Here is a 23,411-nt window from a genome sequence, read left to right as displayed (position 1 = left end):
AACATAATTATTAGTAGAGGCATTTGGAATTAGTAGAAATTAATGTTCTTTTGAAAAACAATTTAGAAAGGTGAGTCCCATTTTCACATTTTAATGCAGTAATGAGGATGAAGCTAGTGTGTTTAGTAATGAGGCAGTACTGCCTCCTTATCTCATCTGGAATCCATTACTTGAACCTACTATATAAATTCGCCTGTCAGAGCTATTTTTTGATACTGTGCTAATTAGCCAAGTAAGGAGCTTATTATGAAGGATGTTCAGGAACTGATTTTCTTTCCAAAAAGTCAGAGTATGGCTTTTTATGTTTCAGTGTCTAGAAAACTCAGTGCACACTCAGTGTCCTTCCAAAAGAAATCCTAGGAAAGCTGTCACTCACACACCTTACGAAAAGCTATGAAATTTAGCCCAGTCATGTGCTGATTTATTGGGTGCCAGTGATAGCAGAGCAGGTTGATACAGCAGGATGGCAGTTAAAACTTTGTAAATCACTGCTTTCATTTCATTGTAGATGACGCGTGGCCAGCAACCTTAGGAACTTAAAACATGGCTATCTAAACAGAGGTTTTTTAAGCACAGGTGATTTAACAGAGCGCTTTCTCTCTTACCTGTGGCATTGCCACTGAGGATGTTTGAAACATATGTTTTTTACTTGGAGGAGGCTGACACTTTCTAAATGGAAGATGACTTGGGCTGACACACAGCACATAAATGCAAATGCTAACAATGATAACCTTCCTGAAGTGCTTGTAGAGGAGAGAGAGGTGTGCGCTGGTACTGAATATCACCTTATCTAATCATTTTGGATCAGTGCTACCAGCGTGGCCTTGGTGTCAGAGAGTCAAGATGTATCACCTGTGGTTTATAGACCAACTCCAGAAGTTCTCCTCCTCCAAGAAAAATGCTGATTCACATTGTCTCGTGGGGTTTGTGATGGAGTCATGTTTGTGCACAAACACTCGCCTCTGTCCACAGCGTTAACCACATCAAACTGTTAAGAAAACTTTGTGACAGACTTGGAAAAACAGGAACGCTGCCTCCACAGCCTCGCTCAGGCTGCTTGTTTAGGAAGAGGTGCAGCTTGGGGGCACTGGGGGGTTGTCGATTTTTGCCATCTTTCTTCACCTTGCTGCGTGCTGTGAGCTTGAGATGAGAGCTGGGTTAACGACAAGTGCGCCTGTTAAAAATACATCTCTCTGCTCCTGCGTCTGCGTTAACTGCGGGGGTAACAAGTAAAACGTGGTTCGATCGCTGTTCTCAAGGTGAGGAAAACATCAGAGCGGAAGGTTCTGCTGAATACAGCCGCTGTCTAGTGGTGACTGCAGCTGCAAAGATGCACTTTTCCATCTCTGTGCAAGCTGATGGTTACTTTTGCTGGGGGAGGAGGTTTAGGAAAGAGATCCTTTTTCTTTCAAGTTTGTTCAGGATCATTTTGTAATTAGGCACCCGTCGTGTTGTTGTATAAACAAGTGGTTTTTAAATGCGGTGTTCGGACATCACACCTTGATGGTTCAGAAAGAAAAACTGCATATTCTAACTGTATGTACTGGATTTTTTTCCCCTGTTATAACAATTGGGGTTCAAAAAGGAAAAATAGTATAAGTAAATATAAACGTGGCGTATTTTCTTTTCCTTTCAGCTAGTATCCGTGGGAAAGTACTATGACAAGTACAGTCAGGCTTTTAGGGGGTATTTTTTCAACTGGTCAGTGTTTGTGACCCTTGTGTTAACAGTGAGTCACATTGCCAGGCAGGAGTTCACTGTTTTTTCTTCTTTCCCACTGCAATTAAATAGATTCCATATAGATTCCAAGTAAAATCGGAAAAAAAAATGCCAGTTGATAAAGAAATCTTGATAATGTTGTAGCAGGATGAGTCAGCCGGTGGGGTATTCACTGTCAAATACCAAATAACAATGCAGAAATTCAAGAAAGCTTCTAAGTCATACAGGCAGTCCGGGAAAATGAGCCATCTGGGCTCACACAAATCTAAGAAATGGGTGAAAGTGAAGGAGGAGAACCTGTCTATTTTAGCTCTACATAGAAAATCCCATTTTTATATCCTTATTACTGCTATTCTAACATGTACTAGGAAAGAATTAAAGCTCGAAAAGATCTTTAAAATAATTGGAGATGTTGTCCCCCTTTTTTTCCGGTTCCCTTTCCTCTTGCTCTTCTCTGCAGTTGTGTTTCACCTCATGGATTTCACTGAGTTCTGGCAATGTAAACAGGCAGACTGGGTAACCTCCATTTCGTGCAGTTTTCTTTTCCAGTTCTTACGCTTTTTTAGCTGCAGTGTTCAGGGGAAACATTTCAGGCCAAAGCTCCTCGTATACATTAACTAAGAGTTCTGCTAACGTTGCTGAGACTGTAATCAACGTGGCATTGTGCTAAGCCAGCTAAATAAAGGAATCCCTTCTCCCCATTTTCTTTCTAAAAAACCCCAGAATCTTGTTTATGTTTAAGCAACATAATGTTATGACACATGAATAGACTTGGTATTTTTTTAGTAGATGTCACACAATTGTGACATTTAACTGCATTTGGACTGCTTGTGAGTACTGCATAATGGTAAGTGTAAAAGTGCTATACTGAAGCAAAGTCTAGGTAAAGAGATTTTTGGCTCAGAAATTACAACCCCAAGCAATATAAGTAAAGCATTGGGCTCGTAGCTTTACTATCAGACTTGTGATTTTACTTTGCAGCTGAAATCTGAATCGGAAAAAGTAGCATGAAAAGTGCTATACTAGACAGGATTTTACATATCTAAGTGCATTTTTTTTTTCTCTTCCAGCTTTTTAGAAAGAATTGACAGCGTCAGCATGGATGACTACACACCCACAGATCAGGTTAGTGTAACTAATGGGATAGGGTCTGAACCAAGTCACCCGTTTGTCTGAATTCTTCAGGTAATTTAGTTTAGTCCCACCAGCAGCTGAAATATGCCATGCCCCATGCTATCAAAATACAGTCTAGCAGTTTAAGTAATGGGTGTTAAAGAAAAAGAGGCTTTTTGGTGGGGGTAAGCTTGTGTTTTAGTGTTGTTACATGCAGGTTGGTGGTTTCTGTAATATGTCTGTTATTTCTCCTTGCCTTCCATTCTGTGTCCCACAAGAAAAGCAAACAAAACATTAATGTAAAAGCCTAGGGTTTCCATCACCAGCCTTTGCTACACAGAAGGAGTGTTTTATTGCAGCAGTAGAGGTGATGGAAACCTGAAGGGAGGCATCCCGTGTCCGTCAGCAGGGTCCTTCAGGGACAGCAGCCTGCAGTGGGTCCCATGTCCAAACTCAGCAGGGAGCACCCACAGCAGCAGCAGACCTCATGGATTTCCCTGCGGGCATGCAGACACCTTCTTTTCAACCTGTGCCTGTCTCCTGTGGGCAGAGTAGTTTCCATTTAAGCCTTACTTGCAGGACATGTGAAATGGTGCAGCCTTGGAGTGAGAAGAGGCTTCGGCATGATGCATGGCTTCAGCTGGCTTCCCTGAGCTCAGGCTGCCTGGTTTCCTTGGGCAGGACATCTCCTCAGCCAACTTATTCAGAGGCTGTTATTTTTCAGTGCCAGCATCCTGCTATCATCTAGTAGTCTCCATCAAGATTGCGGGCCACGTGGTAAACTGCAAATACTCATAGTAAAAGAGAGTCCCTACACTGGGTAATTCAGTCTAACTACCCAAGATGTATGATGGGTGGATGCTCTTAAAAAAATAAAATTAAACTGTCAGATCTCATTGTGTAATCAGGAACTGAAATTCAGAGGAATGAAGTGACTTGCCAGGGATCACACAGGGAAGTATGTGGAGCAGAACCTGTACCTTCAGACCTAGTTCAAGTCTATAACCATAAGCCTGTCCAATTACTCTGACGAGTATCCTGAAATAGAAGGCAATAAAAAATAATACACGTTGTACTATAAGGTGAAACTCATGTAGTTGACCCGATATAGAATCAATTATTAAAGCCCTCAGGACATTTCCAGACAAAAGTGGTTGCAGTGAGATTTACTCCATGTAGACCCCATGGCCTGACTGTAGCATCAGTATTGCTCAGCTGGAGAGAGAAATCAGTGAAGCAAACCTTCATTTTTGCTTTTATTATTTATGTTAGTGTTGCCCTATATTTGTTCTTGTGAGGCCTTCCTCTACCTTGAGCAGTCATTCATCACAGGAGGATTTGCTCTGTTATTTAGCTGTCTCAAATTTTTTTCGTGATGTTTCCTTTGGGAAGAAATGCCCTATGTCTCTCAAGATCAGACGAGGCCTTCGGTGTTCAGCAGGCAGAAAACTTTTGCTCCAGCAGCAGTGCTGGATAGTCAAGGTTAAAATACCTGCTAGTGATGGTAATGGCACAGGGAGAGCTAGTTTCTTCAGGTATGCATCATAAATTGCTTTTACCTACTTCCTTTGCGAAAGCAGGAAATTATTTTTTTTTTAATTATTAAAAGAATGTTATTTAAGTGTAAAGTACTGCTAGCATGAAAAATAAGAAAGAAATGCCAAATTTACCTGCAGCCTAAATTCTGTTCCCCTGTGCACTGTAATAGAGCTTTAATTACTTAGTCACAAGCTATTATTTCGATAGGATTCCTGTCTCATTCAGTACAAAAGAGGGCAGAATTAAGGTTGCCTGGGCAACTGTAAATCTGGAGTTTTCTAACATTTGAATACTTGACTTTACAACATGAACAACATATTTTTCTTAGTTTTATGTAACTTCAGAATTCATTATCCACGTCACATATAAAATTATATGATAATCAATTATTGGTTTCAGTGTGCACAAAGGAGAACACACATAGGGTATTGTTCTGCTTCCAGAGTGTGCACAAGCCAAATTCAGAGATGTTGTTTGTGTATCTACCGTGTCAGTATGGACAAATGCGGGTTTATCAACAAGTCTGATTGAACTCTAATTAAATGGAACATTTAAGACTTTTCATGGAAAATATTATTGCATGTATTTAGAAAGAAAATTAGGATAGAAAAAAAAAATGTCATTAATCAGCTTCCGTGTTCTCATTTCCAGGACCTATTAAGATGCAGAGTTTTGACATCAGGGATTTTTGAAACAAGATTTCAAGTAGATAAAGTAAATTTCCAGTAAGTCTATTAGTAATATTTTATGATTATCTTTCTAATCCTTAACAACTTAGTTCAGATGTCTGTGTTCATCTGTTCTTGGTAAAGTGAGGTGTAGGGAGGGGGCAAGGACTGTTTGATTTAGTTTGTTTTTTAGCAATTTCAGTAGGTCCCAGTAAAATTGCCTCATACTTCATAAAAAAAGCTGATACTAGTCATATATATTAACACTGCTCTCTCATGGGGCTGTTTTTGCCAACTGTTTTGTTGATAGAGCGCTGTAAACTCATAAAATACTTTTGGGGTAAGGTCTCACAGCACTCGGTATCTTGCCACAAGTCACAATTGGTACAGTGGGACAAAGAGAGTTAAATGTCTTCCTTCTTCTGGAAGGCTGCAAACTCTGTGTCTCGAAATTTTATTAATTTGTGTTAATTTCTGTTAAAACATTTCCCACTGGGCTGCCTCCACTCACTGGTTCTCACGCAAAAAGGTGACAGTGCTGGTGGACTGAGGAGCTGCCTGTGTCCTCCTCCTTGTAGACATGCACTCTCTCCACCATGCTTCAAAATATGATGAAACCTGTGCTTGTTTGTAATGCAGTAGCCCCAACCATACATGTCACGTGCGTTTCCGCACACCAGAAAGGCCAGCACTTTTCCTGGAAAAAGAGTATTTCTCACTTTATGGTAGCGTTCTGGCAGAGCAGGGCAGGTGGAGTGGTGCAGCGCTCTGACATGCAGCGCAGCGTCCGCAGGTCTCTCTTCCCTTCAGGCAGTACTTTAGTGCCGCTGTCCTTGGAGCTGTCAGATTCATAAAATGAACACTTGTGCTGCATGCTTCATGTGACTTCCCTAGTGCACATGAGTGATATAACATCCTATGGCTTTTTAACAGCATGTTTGATGTAGGTGGCCAGAGAGACGAGAGAAGAAAATGGATTCAATGCTTCAATGGTAAGTGAAAATATCCCATGGTTTTATTTTGAATATACTTTATATTTACATCATTTTACTTACGCTGAGAACATAGCGTGTCACTAATGCAGAAATCCAATGTTATAAATATTTTCTTCAGGTGTTTGGGGCAATTCAGGGAGTAATGGTGGTATTACCCCGAGGTGTATGTGCTGCGATAACAGTTTCTTTTCCCTCTCCTTTCTTCTGTGTGCTTTGTCCAGATGTCACAGCTATAATCTTTGTTGTGGCTTGCAGCAGCTACAACATGGTAATAAGGGAAGACAATAACACAAACAGACTACGGGAATCCCTGGACCTTTTCAAAAGTATCTGGAATAACAGGTAAAATATACTTCTTTCTTCACCCCCTGCAAGTTTAGCTACATTTCAACTCCCTACAAATTAGAACCCATTTTAGCAAATACTCGTATTGATTATTCAGAAAATGTCCAGGTGGGGCCAGGTCACAGGGTGCATGTGGAGTGGCACACATTGCTTCACCACTGCTGCCAGAGTGACACATAAATACGAGACCAAATAGCAGTCTGACTATGTTCCTAGCAGAGAATAAATAAGAACAATACTTAAGTTAATGAAATTTTTTTAGCACACATACCTCACAGTGCTTTGCACTATGAGCTGACTGAAGGTAAAGTGAGGAGAAACATTAAGTGAGGTCCCAAAGGTGCATTGCCACAGTGATGGCTAGGTACTAACTGGGGAAGAAGAGGGATTATTTACTTTTGATTCATCAGGTGCCATACAGGTCATCCTAGCAGGCAGGATATTTCTGTGGATGAGATATTGGTTAAGACAGAGCAGACTGGGAGAACAGAGTTTTCCAGCCTTTGTCTTTTGCTTCAGCAAAACCAAACAAAGTAGACAGAAATGTCAGTTTTTGGACTGTGGTGCTTTCAGGAACCATCATCAGTTTCCCAACTTGATATCAAAAGGATAGTTTAGAAAGCAATGTTTGAAGACCATTCCTTTCAGTTATGTCTATTGGAGATTTTATAAATTTAAATACAGATCCTATAAATATATCCACCAGCATAGATAAAACTCAATTGAAATAATACTTCTAGATTTATTTTTTTTCTGTAGAAGTATGTTCCAAATACCCCATGCAGTGACAGTCCATAAATTTTCCATTGATGTGATATGTTTTCTTTGATGAATGTGTCGGAGATAACCCAAACATTTGGTTTGTTTTTGACAGGTGGTTACGGACCATTTCTATCATTTTGTTCTTGAATAAACAGGACATGCTGGCTGAAAAAGTCTTGGCAGGGAAATCAAAAATTGAAGATTACTTTCCTGAATACGCGCATTACACTGTACCTGAGGATGGTAAGTTTTTTCACCACTTCAGGGCTTTGGCTAACTGGCATAGCCCAGTCCACAGCGCCTCTCTGTCTCTGTCACACACGCACACAAACTCACAATCACACAGCTCTTTCACATGAAATGTTGTTACAGGAGTGTACAAGGCAAAGCAGCCTGCTCTGCCCTGTGCTGTTCAGGCTGCTGGGTTTGTGATCAAGTGAGTGTTACACCTGTTTTATACCAGGCAGACTGTTTGCCAAATACTTCAAGTCTGTGTCCAGCACAAGGAGTAAAACTTGCACTTTATGACCGCTAGCCAATTTTTAGCAAATTCAGCCAATTTACATTTTCCCTGCCACAGGGCTCGAGGTGACCTGTCAGAAAAGGCTTACATCCTCCACTCACCATCAACAGCAGCCTAAATTATGGAAGTGAAAAGAATAAGCGATTTTCACCTTCCATTCAGGCCTGGAATTTCAAGAGTATGATACTGAGTTTCAAGTGCAGAGGATAAATAAACATTCCTAAAATCTGAGTTAACCTGTTACCAGTTTTATAACCCTAAGGACTTACAGAAATCTTTTGTCACTATCACATAAATCTCTCTCTCCCAAGCATACACTCCATATACATCGAGTTTGGGTAAATTGTTAAAATCAACATTTTTTATAGTAAGCAAGTTGTCAGGATAAAGTCGCTTTTCATGTTTCTCAGTGGGATTTCACAGTGGGATTTCACAGCAGATAATCCTGAGTGATCTGGAATATTTACATATGAAGCAGCTCTCTGTCTTTAACCTGTTCATTTATTCTCTAATTTCAGACCACGTTATTTAAGGTCAGCAGCACTGAACTCTAAGATGCCGCTGGTTATGCAGCTGCTCTCGGTTTATACCTACTGCTGTAGATAAGAGTAGAAAATGTTTCCATATCCCAATAAATTTTGTCCTTTACAATATTACGTTTATTAGCATTTGATGTGGTACCTTAGTTGAAGAGAAACCACACCAAAGGGAAATGAAGAGATTATCTCTTCACTGCATTGTTTGATTTTTACACTTAGAGTAAATACAGTTGTTATATGGTCTGGATAGAGACGACTTCATGACGAACAACTAGTACCAAGGAATTAGCCTCCAGTGCAACAAGAATTTAATCTCGTACATTTAAGTGGCAATACATCTAAGAATTCTGCTGACTTGGGGCCTGGAAGAAAAAGATACATTTTAAAAGATCTTTTAATACTATGACTTTTTTTTTTCCAAGTGTAATCTTGCTCTAGCCATTTTTAAACCCAAATCCCTGCCTTCAGAATCTTTTCTTACAGAGGTGCTCTTGTGTTGCACAAATCAAACAGCTCAGCTGCTTTTTCTAGCCAGATTTTCTGATAAACTTTAAACCCTAACCCCCATTTGGTTTGCTTTTATGTGAACAAATTTATGGATCTGAGTAAGCCTCTTCATCATGGTATGACCAATGACGCTTGCACAAGTTTCAGCAATTTTCAGGACCCTAAAAGATGTTTAGAAGTTTATTTCAGATTTTACAGTATGCTTCCATTTCAGAACTGTACATCAGGAGTCTCCTGTGGCTTTAATTTCTGTATTGAAGGACTACTTCCTCCTTATTGAATCTTTTATTATGAAAAATGGAGGATTGTTTGCTTTTCATGTTTCTGATGTAATTTATTTTTAATTGAACAGCAACACCAGATGCAGGAGAAGACCCCAAAGTCACAAGAGCCAAGTTCTTCATCCGGGATGAGTTTTTAGTGAGTAATTTTGATCTTATGCATGATTCTGTCATAGGAAATACTGGCAGATGGCATAGTTTATTTAGGGAAAACTGACTGGGTTTTGCAGAAAGCTAGGAGGAGAGGAGCGTGTCTGGCAATTCCCTAACTCCTTTCATCCGCCCATCTTGCAGAACTTTCTCCGGCACTCGCAGGTTTTTAATGCCCATTTAATACAAAGTCACCTGCCTTGCAAAGTACCTCACAACAGGTAGGTAGGAGCTGGAAGCAGGTGTCTGGCTGCCAGCTCGTTGCCAGGCTCACCGTGGGTGCCGCCAGCATCACACTGTGCTCGGGAAGGCAGCGCCGCAGACTATTTCCATTGCAAGTTAGTGAGATGTCCTGTGGTTGGCTTCACCTGTAAGATGCCACTGACTGTTGCCTTGGATGTTTATTTTGCGTGTCAGTCCAGTCCGTGCCCAAGCAAATCAGCTTTTGTTTTTTTAACCTGCAGTCTTCCAAGGGCTTTGGCAGTGTTTAGCTGGCAAGAGGGAATGAACGAGAAAGCAGATTTTATCCTTAAAAAGTAATTCTGTTGACTGTTGTATGAGTTAGGAGGTTTGCCTCGCCCTACTGAGGAATCAGTAAGGAAGCTGACTTGTTTGGTCACAGTTATTTTTGTGATTAAGATTTCCTCTGAAGCTGGAACCGAAGAGGTGTTATCTACATATCACAGATACAGGCAATTATCAGTCACACACTCACAGCCCAGCATTCCTACCAGAAACAGGGGCTTAATCCAAAATAACTTATGGTTTCAGTCATATTGAGTCATTCCAACCCTGCAAAGTAGTAACGGAGACCAGAACTAAAGCTTAGCACTTCGAATCCTGCCCTACTTATAGAAACTATATGGGGGTGTTCGCGAGAACAAGTGTAATCATTAGAATTAAGAAGTTTGAAGTCATGCGTTTAGAAGCATTGTTAGGATTTACAGCTGTTGAATCAACAACTGAGAAAGAAGCAATTAATTATGTTCACACTTGGGGGATTTCCACTCACTGCCTTAACCTTCCGGATTATGAGGAAAACCATCAGATTGCACTGCGCTGAAATAAGAGTCACCAAAAAAAGAGCACTTCGAGCCAAGTCTCTCTGGCAGTAATGCCGACGTGCTGTGAGGCAGACAGGGAGGGTGTCCAGTTAGGAAGGAGGGTCCAAGGGAACCAGGTGAAAGGAAAACTAGGGTGAAACTCCCCGCCTTTTTGTTTCTTCATTATCCAAAAAAATACTTCAAGGGTGAGATCCTTACCTGCGATGACTCACGTGCGTTATATAAAGAGGCCACCTACGAAGCGGGTAGGGAGGGAAGGGGGTGTAGGCATTGCAACCACATGAAAAAAAAACAACCACAGAGCTGCAGAGGCCCTAGGCAGCCGCGGGTGCCATGGGTTTGGGGTGCAGGAGCAGAGTTTGGGCTGGGACCAGCACCTGCCAGCAGCTCCCGGGGCTTGGGCATGGGGCCAAAACTGCTTCTCCCCAGTGCCACCCGTGCACTGTAGGCTTGGCAGAGAGCATCTCCTCCATAAACGATTCCTGGGTTTCTCTCTTCTGGTTTTGTGCTTTGTTTTATTCAGCTTTTAAAAAAAAAATAGAGAAACGTATTTATTTGAACAGTTATTTTAAACTTTTCATCTGTTTGAACGGGAAGTCTTGCAAGTGAGGTGTTTCTGGTCAGGTAAGGGGTCTGAAGAGCCTGAATGAGCCAGGTGGGTGGTGGCAACAACAGGGCCAAACAGGGACAGAGGCTGGTGCTCAGGCCAAGCAGAAATGGTCCTGGGGAGAGGCTGTGGTTCTGGAGAGGGGGATACAAGACAAATACACGCAGCGTACAGACTGGGGAAGGGGTCTCATGTCCTTAGCCAGATGAAAGGAAGAAGTAGTGATCAATCATTTTCAACCTGCAGATAAGTATAAAAACATCCCCAACAAATACAGCTAAAAGATAACATACGAGCATTAGGAAGGCAAAACGCATCGGCTGCTCATTTCAGAACCAGTGTGGCTGCCTGTGGTGTCTGCAGGCTTCAGCAGGAGGTCGGCTGCGAGCACCGATGAAACCAAAGTGATTAATTTTTAACCGGGGAAAGCACTGGGTGAGGCCTGGCAGGAAGCACGCTGCTGCTGCAGGGTTGGCAATCCAGCTCGGCTTTCGACGATGGTGTTTTCTCTCCCAGGCAGCTCTCACCGCTTGCCCCAGCTGGTGACAGCAGCTCCCGTAGCAGGAAATGTGTTTTAGAGGAAATTCTCCTTCCTTCTGACACAGGCTGAAGGTGCAGGCACATCCTTTCTCCTCCCAAGCTCTCCGTACATCCTTTCTCCTGCCAAGCTCTTTTGAACTCATTGTTCAAAACACTCCCTATCCCAATTTTGGTGTTTTGTACACAGGATTCTCCAGCTGGTGATGTTTTGTTTTAATACATCCCCAGTATAAAGGTAACACCCTTTAAAACATTGGCCCAGCTCCTCTGGTTCCTTCTGGTTTTTAAAAAGCTCTATTTTGGAGTCGTAGGAGCAGCTGTTCGGATGCACAGGCTGAGCTTCCTCGGCTAGTATGCCTGGCTCCTCACTGAGAATTGTTTGTCATCCCCACCCCTGGAGTACAGGGACGCTGACATTAAGGGTTCCCTCTGGTGTTCTAGGAAAGGAAATGTTCTTCCATTGGCCCAGAGCGTATTTTTCCCCTCTGACCTGGTGCCGAGTAAAACACTACTCTTCAGATCAAGTTTTGAGTGGGGCTGAAAATCTCACGTCCTAAAATGAGAGAAGTGTCATGGGACAGACTTTCATATAGATCTGCAGGGAAAAAGATGCAAAGCAGCTGTTGCATCAAAACCAGAAACACTGCTGCACTTTTCAGTGTTCCCAATCATTGTTACTTTCCGTGCACACCATCATCTTTCCAGCCCTAGGGGTCAGATTTCCTCCAAATTTACAAGACACTGATCTCCCCAAACAGCTCTAGGAGATCTGGAAGCCTGTGTCCTGCAGGTGGAAAAATACAATCAAAATTGCAATTGTTTCAGAATTTTGCCACCATTGAAGTAGTGCATGAAACTTTTATTTCATTATTATTTAATGTACTTCATGCTTCAGATATGGTCTGAACAACTTACCCGTGAGTTGCATGGGGTCTTAAATTAATATTTCTCATGAGAGTAATCCTTGAACTAGATACTGAGTGTAGCTTAGTAAGAAGAAAATATTTTTTAATATATATTTAAGAGCCTTCTGTTTAACTAATGTCGAATATCTAATTTTACCTGCAAATATCTGCACCTTCTTATTGCTCTATTTATATAAAACACTGCTTCTAGATGCCAGTAGTTTTGCGTATCTTTAGCTGGACATGCTTAAAAGCCTACTCCCACTTGTAAAATAAATCACCGTATTAAAAATGTACAGTGTAGCCACAGAGAAAAGACCATTGCCTTTTGTTGTTTAGCCATTATAATTTGTATTAACATTCAGAAAAAGTTTACAAAAAGGCTTGTCCCAACAACTGGCCTCCATCTTTGATGAATTTCTATATATAGTCTTCAGGATCTGGACTAGGATTTACGTATCTCAGCCCTATAGCCACACAGAACAAAACTGTCACTTTTAACATATTTTAAGGTCCTGGGGCATTTTAACAAAATAACATTGGAGCTTAAGTCAGCAACCTAAAGAGTTGTGCAGTAGCCTTGTGAAAATTTATTTCTGAGTGGTCTGATGTTTGCTGGCTTTGTGCTTGTTTTTTTATTTTACGTGAACCCAGCCACCGTATTGGTAATTCCACTGTATTTATTTAAAGTATTTTATATATGTAACGTGTCCAAGTTTCTTGGCCTCCAGTAAGTCCCCAGGTCACCGGGAGGGGAAACCTGTGAGGAACAACTCCTTACCGTGTTTTTTTCTCACTGTTTCCACAGAGGATAAGTACAGCGAGTGGAGACGGCCGGCATTATTGCTACCCACACTTTACGTGTGCAGTGGACACAGAAAATATCCGCAGAGTGTTCAACGACTGTCGAGACATCATTCAAAGAATGCATCTTCGCCAGTACGAACTCTTGTGAGGGGGATCACCGTGGAACCTGTGGTTTTAAATTCTTTGCTCCTTACTCTTTCTCTTGATACTACCCCACACAGGGTGGAAGAATATACTATAGAAATGTCAGTCTCTTCACTTTGTTTACTTTAATTATTTAACCTTAAAGCTGATTCGAAGCAAGTTTGGGTTGTTTTTCCTTCATGCTTTTTGGGACTATTTTTGTGCTTTATTTTGACATGCCACTTCTTCGTCATTCCACTAAGCCCTTTGGCTACCTCTGTTCCCTTAGGTTTTGTTTTGTTTTTTTTTTAACTGAGCATGACCTGCTAAATTTTTTCCAGCAGGTTAACGTCAGTTCAAACTGGTATGTTAGCTGGATGACACTAAAAGTCATAGCTATCCCTCTGTGTGGGTTTCCTTTTTAACATGACATTGAAGAGTACTTGATGGGTGAAAAAAAGATTAATGCACTTTGTATCAGGTTATTAAATACTGTTGAGGAAGTAGACACACAATGTAGCAGCACCACAATATTTATTACTCTGTCACAGTTTTTAGCATTTCTGAGTTGCAGGTCAACTGATAAAGTGACCTCCTCTTTTAAGCCGTTACTGGCACAGGAAGTAGAGTAGATAATGAGAGGAATAGTGAAGACAAAGCAATTTTTCTGGGGTTTTGGAGCTAAGTGTCTCTGCACACCTCAGGCATTTGAATTACAGCTACTTTTCAGCCTGTTGCATCTAGGCAGAAAATTTACCACCCTCACTTACGTTATTTGTGCTGTCCACAAATGATCCTTTTAGTTCCGATCATTCTTGGACAACAGTCCTCTCCCTATATATATTTTTTTGTTTTACTGCTGGTTTATTATATTGTACAGACTGTAAAATGTAATATTATTTTGTACAACTTTATTGAAGAAAAATACTTGTAGAAGATCTTTGTGCCTTGATTATGGCTGTACCTGTAAAATGAGCTAAGATGTAAGTATGTTTTTGATTGCGCTGTACAGCTTGATGTCAACCTTACCTGCAGCAGTGACTGGAGGTAAGAACTTTATCTGTAGAGTTTAGGGGTTTTTTTCTGGTTTATATAAAAAAAAATGCTCTTTAGTATAAAAATTATAAATTATGCAAATTAACCACTTACCTTTCCAAGTAAGGTATTACAGTCACCGGATGTTGCAGCAAACATGCCTTTCTCTTTTGAAGTCTCAGCTTTAAAACATTGGAATTCATTCGAGTGTCCAAATTGCAACCTGGTGTTGTTTTAATGGGAACCAAGGATTCTTTTTTTTTTTTTTTTTCCTTTATATTTAGAAAATATGTTTGGTAATTCTTTGGTCATTCATAGAACTTCACAATTGCACAGACCGATTGTGAATGTGTAAAGCACCATTATATAGAGCTCTTCAATCTTTGTACCAACAGCGGCTTTCATTGTGCAAGTAAATAGCGAGAAAGAAGAAAAAAAGGTGTATAAACCCTTGTGTCTGGCCTAAGAGAATTACAAGATGACATTTTTATTTCTCTTTTAATAAAGAGACACATTAGAAAATTGTTTTATTTTAAATATTGTAGAATCAAAATGTGTGAATATTTCTCAAACTTGAATAATTTATGCAAATGACATTCTCAAAACAAGTTGTGGTACAGTACAATATATAAAAAGCAAGAATTGCTGTAGCAATAAGGCATGTCCTTTTTAGTAACTATAACACTGCTTTATATTTTATACATAGGTGTTTTATGTCTGTGACTATATACTTTTCCTGTGTCCAAGATAACCTGTACAAATGTCTAAAATTACAGTTGCAATAACAGAAACCTAGAGAAGTGTTAGACTACATTACTTTATAGAGTGTTTTACCACACTTCGGACCATTCCCACTCTTCATTTGAAATTTAGGGAGAGATTAAGAGCTAACACATTCCCAGCATTGGCATTATAAATCAGCAGGTTTGATTAATGATTTACTATCCACATCGTTGCTAGTTAGAAACCTTAATCAGTCATCTTTTAAAGTCAGACTACAGCCAAATTCTGTACTTGTTTCTATTTGATGATAAATAACCCCCTTTTAGATACTATAATGTGAGCATCTCCTCAGAAAGGTGTATATTTTAATACGTGTAAGTTCAATTTAGTCAGCAGATATTTCCCAGAAAGTGAAAGGCTGGGTGGACTAAGCTAGCAAACAAGATCCCCAGATGCAAAGATCCCCTCGCTTCCCATGCCAAAGAATCAGAACAAACAACAAAGGACAGGCTTTTCTCCAAAAACAACCCCTACCCCAAGAGTTCAGGCTAGAGCTCCCAGCCGCTGCAGGAATGCCAGAAGGAAAGCCGGTCCTGGTGTGCAGCAGCCCCTCTGTTCTTCCTGGGGCGGGTGGGGAGAAGCGGTCAGGATTTGTCGCATCCTCCCTGAGACACGGCACGCAACGAGGCTGAGCTCAGACCTTCCACCCTCCGTGCTGCTGCCGGTGCTGGCGGTCTCCCCCCTCCCCAGCAAAGAGCTAGTGCAGTTCAAAATGTGACTCTACAAGAAAGCTAACAAAACTTGGCGGCCCTGCAGGAATCCAAACTAACGTGCATTCCTATCCCTAGCTGTCTGTAGACTGAGGGCCGAGGCATAGGATAATGTTACTGCAGCTGTATTTGACCTTCCTTCTTGCAGAAGATCGGCAACTGGAGGGCCCCTCACCACACAGATCTCTGGGATGCAATAGGGCCCTCTTTTTTAAGCTCATCATAGCACATCTTTTTAAAAATAGCAGCTTGAGGTGTCGCCCTAATTTATTTTTTTTTTAAAGCAGGTTTCAGGTGTGTATCAGCAAACTGGATCTGCGAGGCTTCTTCCTGTTGTTGTCTGGTAGGCGATAACTGCAATTTGTAGTCAGCTAACAGTTTAATATGTCAGGAACTGGAAGATTTCTTGTCCCAAACTACAGTCCCTTACATATGACATCCTATAAAAGGTTACGGAAATCTGCATCTCTCAGTGCTGATGTATCTAGCTTCTGCCTGACCCTAACAAACAGACCTATGACATTAGAAGGGCCATGCAGCAATAAAACAGAGAAACGTTTCCAGTTTGCAGGACTGAGCCTCCACCAGGGTAAGACACTAGTGCAGATAAGTGATGAGGCTATAGGATTTACATAATGTACAGTTAAACTTTTAATATACATATTTGATACAAAAATTATAGCAGGAAAAGGACTCATTTGATTGTAGAATACAGTATTTTTGTACAGCATGAAACGTTCATTTTGGTTAATTATTTATCCTGTAGTAGTCATATCAGCTGTATAGGACTTCTATGGTATGTGTAAATGCAACCTGCCTTCAGACTAGCAATCAAATTAGGTCATTTGCTGGCATGAATATAGTCTGATGTTTGACTGTTCTCAGCTTTGGTATTTCAGTGACTGAATGCAGATGTTTGGCTCTTCATACTGCTTTATGCTTACTGATTAAATGCTGAGCAAAATAAAATGGTGGAGTGAGAAGCTGAAAATGAGCTAGTATCAGGATTACGAGCAGAGCACCTGCTGCACAGTATACAGTAAAGACTGTGCTCTCATGCGGAAGGAAGCATTTTTGGAGGGAGAAGTCAGTTGGTGTTATGCTGCCCTGGAAAAGAAACGAAGACTGTCACTTTGCTGTTACAGTAGGTTCTAAATCAGGAGTAACACCATGGCTGTCAGACCTCCCGATTTCTAAATTCGGTGTTGGGTGGCAAGGGTTGGGGCCAGTTTCCTAGTACCAGTGCCTTCTCCAGGGGGCTGAAGAGCCCATACTTGTGGTGCTGGGCACTGACTGGAACAGTCACCAGGCCAACGTTAGCCCAGATGCCAATCTTCCCTCTATTCCATCTAGAGTAACCAGAGAGCTGGGCTCCTCATCGGATCTGCCTTCAAGGAAGCCTAACTTTAGCTGCTGTTAACCAACCTGGAAGGAGCCTTCCCAGGCTAAAGTTAGGTTTTGTGAATGTGCCCCTTCCTCACCCCGAACCCTCCTCCTACCCAGTACATGCTGCAAAAAACACATTGGCTAATCCAAATTGTGTACGTGAACTTCAGCAACAGGGAACTTCATTGGGTTTTGGCTTGACTTCTAATTAAAGTTCACAACAGTCTGAGGCTGATTTAAAACAGTAGTGAAGATGATGCAACTTTAATTAGCCAACCTCTTGTTTTGCAGTGAAGATGCACTGTCTGGTGTGTGCAGAGAGCCTATGTGGTTTGAAGGCAGCTACTCTCAGGAATATGGAATAAACAGAACTACTTTTCAACAAGAAATACTAACAGTTGCATAAAAACGAATTTAAAAGTTTGGGGCTATCTGTGTATTAAGCAGCCTAAACTCAACAGCAGCAAAAATACAGAAAAGATTCTCCCCCCACCAGCCCGAGTCACAGACTACTCTAAGCAGATTGTAGGTTTTGCTTCTTACTCCAAGTTTCTAGGAGTTCTGTTTTATTTTTGAACTGGGGAACTAATTGTTTTACCTCTAAGGATATACTGAGCACTGGAACTGCCTGCGAGAGCATAACCAACACACTGTATAAAATGTGAATTGGACACGAGGAGACAGACTATTGGCATGTGACCAACGTTTTCACTGTGTGAAGTGGTTAATGCACGAGTTTGAAAACCATGATCACCACGCGAAACTTTGAGGTGGACGCGGTCTTGTTTTCGTAGTTGGTAAATCAACCGAGCAAAATGAGTCTTTCTACTGTTCCGTGCACAATACTGATTATTTTTACAAGTCAATAGTTTACAATGCACCCTCTTTATAAGAAACTGTTAGATGCTTGTACCCATATACTAATTAGACCTTGAACAGCATTGCTTTGTACCACACGGAACATGTGGCTCCCACAGATGTACTTTATAAAGTGGATGCAGTGTACTGAGTGGGTTGGGTGGGTAGGCAATTTTTTTATTTTATTTTTTGTTTTGTTTTTACAGGTAGAATCAGTTCTAAAATATAGCTGACTGCCATGTTGATTTATTTATGAAAGTTATCTGACAAAAATAAAAAAAAAAAAAATTAAAACTTACCATGATGAAACTAGGATTGTTTCTATTCCTCCAACTGAACGATGGGACGCTGATCTCTGGAATTTTCCCTGCATGCAGCACTTCACAAGCACTATGGGTGTGCCCACTGAGAATCAGACGGGGACGAAACCACCAGAGCAGCTAGAAAACAAAATGGTAAAGCACAGCAAGTCATGACTGAAAAGAAACTGAGCCTAAGACCCAGTTTTTCTTCTGCCAGAATGAATATGTGGGAATTCTAATAATCTTACCAAGTGTTTTGTATAAACTTTTGTTTTCTGGTAAGACATCTGTTGATATTGTAATATCACTCCCCTTTAGCCCTTATCACAAGTACCAGACTTTTTCTGGCCATACTGATCAGAAAAACAAAGCCAATAGCATGCTGTTGACATTACAAATAGAAAGATCTTGTTTTTAATAAAGCAATGCTGATTTCTTGTCTAAGAGAGAATCTTGTACTGCCAGTCTTGAGCAAAGACATTTATGCAGAAGGAAATAAACACTGCCCACTAGATTTTCTGGAAATGTTTTGACTTTACATTTTCTTGTAGCTCCTATTGCAGCAAGAGCAGTACTCTCAAAGTGTTGGACTTTCTACTGGGTTTGTCAATAATCTACACATCACATAGGTTGCAAAACACTAAACTAGAGATAAGAGCACCGGGATTTATCACCTGCAGAATCAAGGCCATGATCGTGATGATCCTCAAGGGAACAGCTCTAACAAGCAGCCTCACAAAGGCCACATTAAAGCAGGAGCAGTTGTGGTCGTTGTGTTTCAGCTAACGTTTGTCCTTTCCAACATGTTCTAATCTATAGGTACCTGTATACCCGTGCCACTCTCCCTCCCACCCACCCACTGATACTCGATCTCCTAATGTATAAACCTTTTGTGATGCCTCCTGAGACAGTACATCGTACTTCTCTTTAAATGGGATGTTCTTCTCCTCTGGAGGGGCAGAATCTTCTCCACTGCACTCAGCATCACTTTTCCGATAGAGAGGGTAATGCTGGGAGAAAATCAAAGCAAGGATCAGTTGTTAATGGTCCGGCCTTTCCTGAAAGGTAACAGATGCACTAAAAACACATCAACGTGTTGCCTCACCCCCTCTCCAACACACCTGTAAAAGGATTGGTTCCGAAGCTGGAAGCTTTTCCACGTCACTGCATCCTTTGTTGGAATGATTCCAGTTCTGTGAATAAAGTCAATCCATAAATATTGTCTTCACCTACGTACGCCAAAGGGTTGGGGAAGGGAATTACACAATAGCTAGGTTTTGAGGGGTTGTTTTTTTGCCTTTTTTTTTTTTCCATGTTTTGAGAAAAGCAGCAACAGCTCAGAGTATAGTATTTAAATACTGCCCACTGTATGAAATTTTAAGAGCCACTATGGTGGGTCAATGGGCAGTGCTTGAATTGCTCTTTCTGTATGTGCTGTGAATCCAGTTACATTCTTTCTGAACATGGAAAGTAACAGTAGAATCTGTTGTCAATCTTTCCACAAGCAAGGCAAAAGACAAATAGGGCAGCCTGAGAGAGACAGCAGATAGTGTCTGACCGTTTTTCCACTGAGAGATGGTTTCCTGATTGACTGCCAACCCTGTAAATCATGCTGCCTACCTTGTCCAGTCTGCCTGTGAAAACGGGAAGAGGAACAAAATGAGGAGCAACTGGATTTGATGAAAAAATATGACAAAAACATTACTAGGCCATTGAGGTAGGACTCCAGTAGAATCAGAAAACTACAATAAATCAGTTGAAAGGACACAGAACAGAACAACATGCAAAAAATTAAATGCATGGGTTACTATGCACCTCACAGAAAGTGCAGGGTTACAGAACTTCTGCCATTCCTTGGAACAGAAGAAATTGCACCCTCTGCTAGTTAGCAGCACTTACAAGGAAGTTAACACCATTAGTACAGAGCAACACAGCGAGCAGTTCGGTAAAAATGATTAGTGAAAATGAGGAAGAGAGATTTGCTAACAAGTCACAACACGAATTGGAAGCTGATTTTTTTCAGAAGAAAGCCTTCATTATATCTTGACTCTTCGCGCAGTATCAATATTTCCATTCCAGTGGCCAAGTCACTGGCTATAATCGCATCTTGAATAAATTCTTACCTGCTGGGAGCAATTCAGTTTGTTAGAAAGCGCCACAAGCTTTGCCTCTGAGGTACTGCAGATAGCACAGCCGTCACCCTCCATGGCTACGCTGTTCACTACGACAAAGCTGGAAAACACCAGGGCGTGGGCAGGGAGAAAGAAGTGAGGACAAGAAAGCATTTGCTGTTCGTGCACACGTAGGATAAACCTTACTTTATGGAATGCAAGTGATCCAAAATCGAACACAGCTCAACAAAACGAAAGGATATTGCAGCTTCTGAAGCCACAATGTTATAAATCCTCTTCGGAGTACCCATACCATAGCCATTTCTCTACCTGGTAGGCTGCTTTATAAATCAGTTATTAATTAGGTTGCACGATATTCTGTATGCTGTATTTCATGCTTACACCTTTTTTTATTATTATTATCAATTCCTAAGTGGTATTTTAGTGGAGTGTTAGAAGCCAACTAATGGGAATTCTGAAGGAAAGGAGAACCTGCTTCTCTCCCCACGCACATTTCAGGCATCAGAGACATCACTTTAGACATCCAATTCCTTTCGAACAACTGAAAAGCAATATAGCACTGTACTTGACTGTCTACCTGAACACTGTTCCATACTTTGTGGTCTCTCACACAGAAAACTGCATTTATAGTTGTAAAGATTTCCCTGTAGGTTTCAAACCAACTTTCTACCGACTCTACCACAAGATTTGTACCTGTTCAGTCCCTCGGTCAGAACTGCAGGAGGAGCTGCATTTCCAGCTCAACTCAGTACGTTTACCAGACATGAATGAGTTGATTGCCTCCGTTTAAGAGATGCTACCTCCCACCCCCCCAAATTTTAATCCTCTTTCATCAGATTAATCTGCTTTTCTAACAGATTTGTTATAAAGGAGTTTATTCCGTAACATTTCATTAATAACACAGCTCTTTTCAGTTAATGAATATGATACTAGACGTACAATCCGCAACTGGAAGCAAGAATTCTGCTGTGCTGATTAATGGAAGGGGACATGCAGATATTCCTTAAAAAACTTTTATTTTGAACAGCTCGAATACATTTCTAGAGGACCCTATATCTGCATGATAAACAACAGCATTACACTGGGCATTCACTAAGCTCATGTATCTTTTGGGGGGGGGGAGATGGTGAAGACAACACTAGTTCTGGATCTGTTCAGCATATTCTAAATGCCTGCTTAATTAAGGGAACTAGTGTAACCTTCCAGTTTTTTAATCTTACATTCACAGGAGTGATTATAACCTACTCATGCCAACGCTTTTCCACAAACTCACTACTGTTTTCTCACATCGGACTCCTGCATGATATACAGAAGTACCCCAAGGGCACACACAGACAGCTACAGAAAGAGACAAGGATGAGAACAAGCCCTGTAACAAGGTCTAGTCAAAATCAAAACCAGCCTGTGCATCATTGCCCCACCCTGTGGAAAACCTGTGGACAAGCAACTGCTGCGCTCCCGAGCTCCTCGAACAAGAGTTAAGTTCCGCAGACTACAGAAGTTATTAAAATTAATGAAACTCTTAACTTGCAAGCACGGAGGGGGGGGTTGTTTGTGTTTCTTTACTGGATCCTATTCTTCTGCTGTGTTTACAGCCATGGGTCATTACCAGCTGCAAGGAAGTAAAATCGCAAACCAGAGAATTTCCTTCCGACTCCTCAGTACTTTTCCATTTAGAAGAAAATTGGCCTAGCTTAAAGCAAAAGCTTCTCCTCCACATCAAACTATGAGTCTATTCAAAGTGCTTCGTGTTTAACATATCACAAGCTAGATCAAAAATAATAATAATAACAGAACTTAAGTATATTAATAATATTCTCATACTCTTTTATAAGAAATTCACTTCTAGTTCTCATTCTTCATCGCTTAGGTCTCCTAGCCCGCTAATAACTACTCTAAACATTGAAAAAATATATATACACATACTCACTTTATTCCTTTTCGAGTTATTAGCTTTCCTGAAGTAAAGTTGAAAATTTTTTCAAATCGCTTTACCTTGTATGTGGTCATTCTGTGTGACAGAACAAAAATACAACTGAGGTAAGAAATTGGCATTATAATAAATAACCTGACACAGTCGCTTTGCCTTTTTTAGACCATTCATGCAGCTTACAGCTCCGTTATTTACACCATGTATTCATTCAGCAAAATCACAGGGAAGCTCTGAAATTCTGCCCTAGTCACATCAGTGTAAGCAGACATCCAACCGAAGCACAGCAGAGCAAGCACACTTACACTCTTCCACACTGAGGAAATGGGAAAGGGGATATGCTTAGACTAAGCACTTTGCAGACAATGAAGCCCAAAACAAGGAAAAGCAGCTTCAAGACTTTGCCCATGCAGAAAAACTAGCCCTGAACAACCTCACATGTGCTTCAAGAAGCACAAAAGTAGCCTGAAACCTGTTCTAAAATGTATTCCTGTGGTGTGTTGTCTGTAGATCACAGAATCACAGAATCATTAAGGTCAGAAGAGACCTCCAAGTTTATCTAGTCCAACTATCTCCCTCCTACCAATATCACCCACTAAATCATGTCCCCAAGCACCACGTCCAACCTTTCCTTGAACACCCCCAGGGACAGTGACTCCACCACCTCCCTGGGCAACCCGTCCCAGTGCCTGACTGCTCTTTCTGAGAAGAAACGTCTCCACACTCCAGGGCCTTCATGTCCTTCTTGTACTGAGGGGCCCAAAGCTGAACACAGCACTCGAGGTGCGGCCTCACCAGAGCAGAGTACAGGCGGACAATCACCTCCCTGGTCCTGCTGGCTACACTATTCCTGATACCAGCCAGGCTGCTGTTGCACATGTTGGCACTTGGGTATTCCTTTCACTGAAAGAACTTACTCATAATGAAATCCAATGTCATGATTTCCAACGATAACCACCAGTTCAGTAGAAGCTGGATACTTAAACATTCTGCGAAATCTCCTGACATCATCAGCCCATGCCTGCATGAAAATAAAAAATGAAGAAATTAATGCTGTTCCACAATATCAAAAGGAATCGATAATGTAT

General features: G+C 41.1%; 2 protein-coding genes across 6 annotated transcripts in view; one reads left to right on the top strand and one right to left on the bottom strand.

Moving 5' to 3' along the window:
• Positions 1-16,684, top strand: part of GNAL (G protein subunit alpha L) — a 195,844-nt gene extending 179,160 nt beyond the window's left edge. For both annotated transcript variants that reach the window (XM_084511100.1, XM_084511099.1), the window contains exons 6-12: positions 2,790-2,844; positions 5,023-5,096; positions 5,973-6,031; positions 6,256-6,376; positions 7,254-7,384; positions 9,063-9,130; positions 13,066-16,684. In XM_084511100.1, the coding sequence (XP_084367226.1) occupies positions 2,790-2,844; positions 5,023-5,096; positions 5,973-6,031; positions 6,256-6,376; positions 7,254-7,384; positions 9,063-9,130; positions 13,066-13,212 (655 nt within the window). In that variant the 3' untranslated portion in view covers positions 13,213-16,684. The remainder of the gene's footprint in view (positions 1-2,789; positions 2,845-5,022; positions 5,097-5,972; positions 6,032-6,255; positions 6,377-7,253; positions 7,385-9,062; positions 9,131-13,065) is intronic.
• The window catches only part of MPPE1 (metallophosphoesterase 1), a 27,905-nt gene continuing 20,842 nt past the window's right edge, over positions 16,349-23,411 (bottom strand). For all 4 annotated transcript variants that reach the window (XM_084511096.1, XM_084511097.1, XM_084511098.1 and 1 more), the window contains 7 exons: positions 23,241-23,344; positions 22,324-22,404; positions 20,385-20,493; positions 19,383-19,454; positions 19,149-19,271; positions 18,259-18,399; positions 16,349-16,822 (listed from right to left, as the gene is read on the bottom strand). In XM_084511096.1, the coding sequence (XP_084367222.1) occupies positions 16,640-16,822; positions 18,259-18,399; positions 19,149-19,271; positions 19,383-19,454; positions 20,385-20,493; positions 22,324-22,404; positions 23,241-23,344 (813 nt within the window). In that variant the 3' untranslated portion in view covers positions 16,349-16,639. The remainder of the gene's footprint in view (positions 16,823-18,258; positions 18,400-19,148; positions 19,272-19,382; positions 19,455-20,384; positions 20,494-22,323; positions 22,405-23,240; positions 23,345-23,411) is intronic.

This window comes from Aythya ferina (genome assembly GCF_964211825.1).
Source record: "Aythya ferina genome assembly, chromosome: 2".
NCBI classification, from domain to species: domain Eukaryota; kingdom Metazoa; phylum Chordata; class Aves; order Anseriformes; family Anatidae; genus Aythya; species Aythya ferina.
This window is presented reverse-complemented; position numbering and strand designations above follow the sequence as displayed.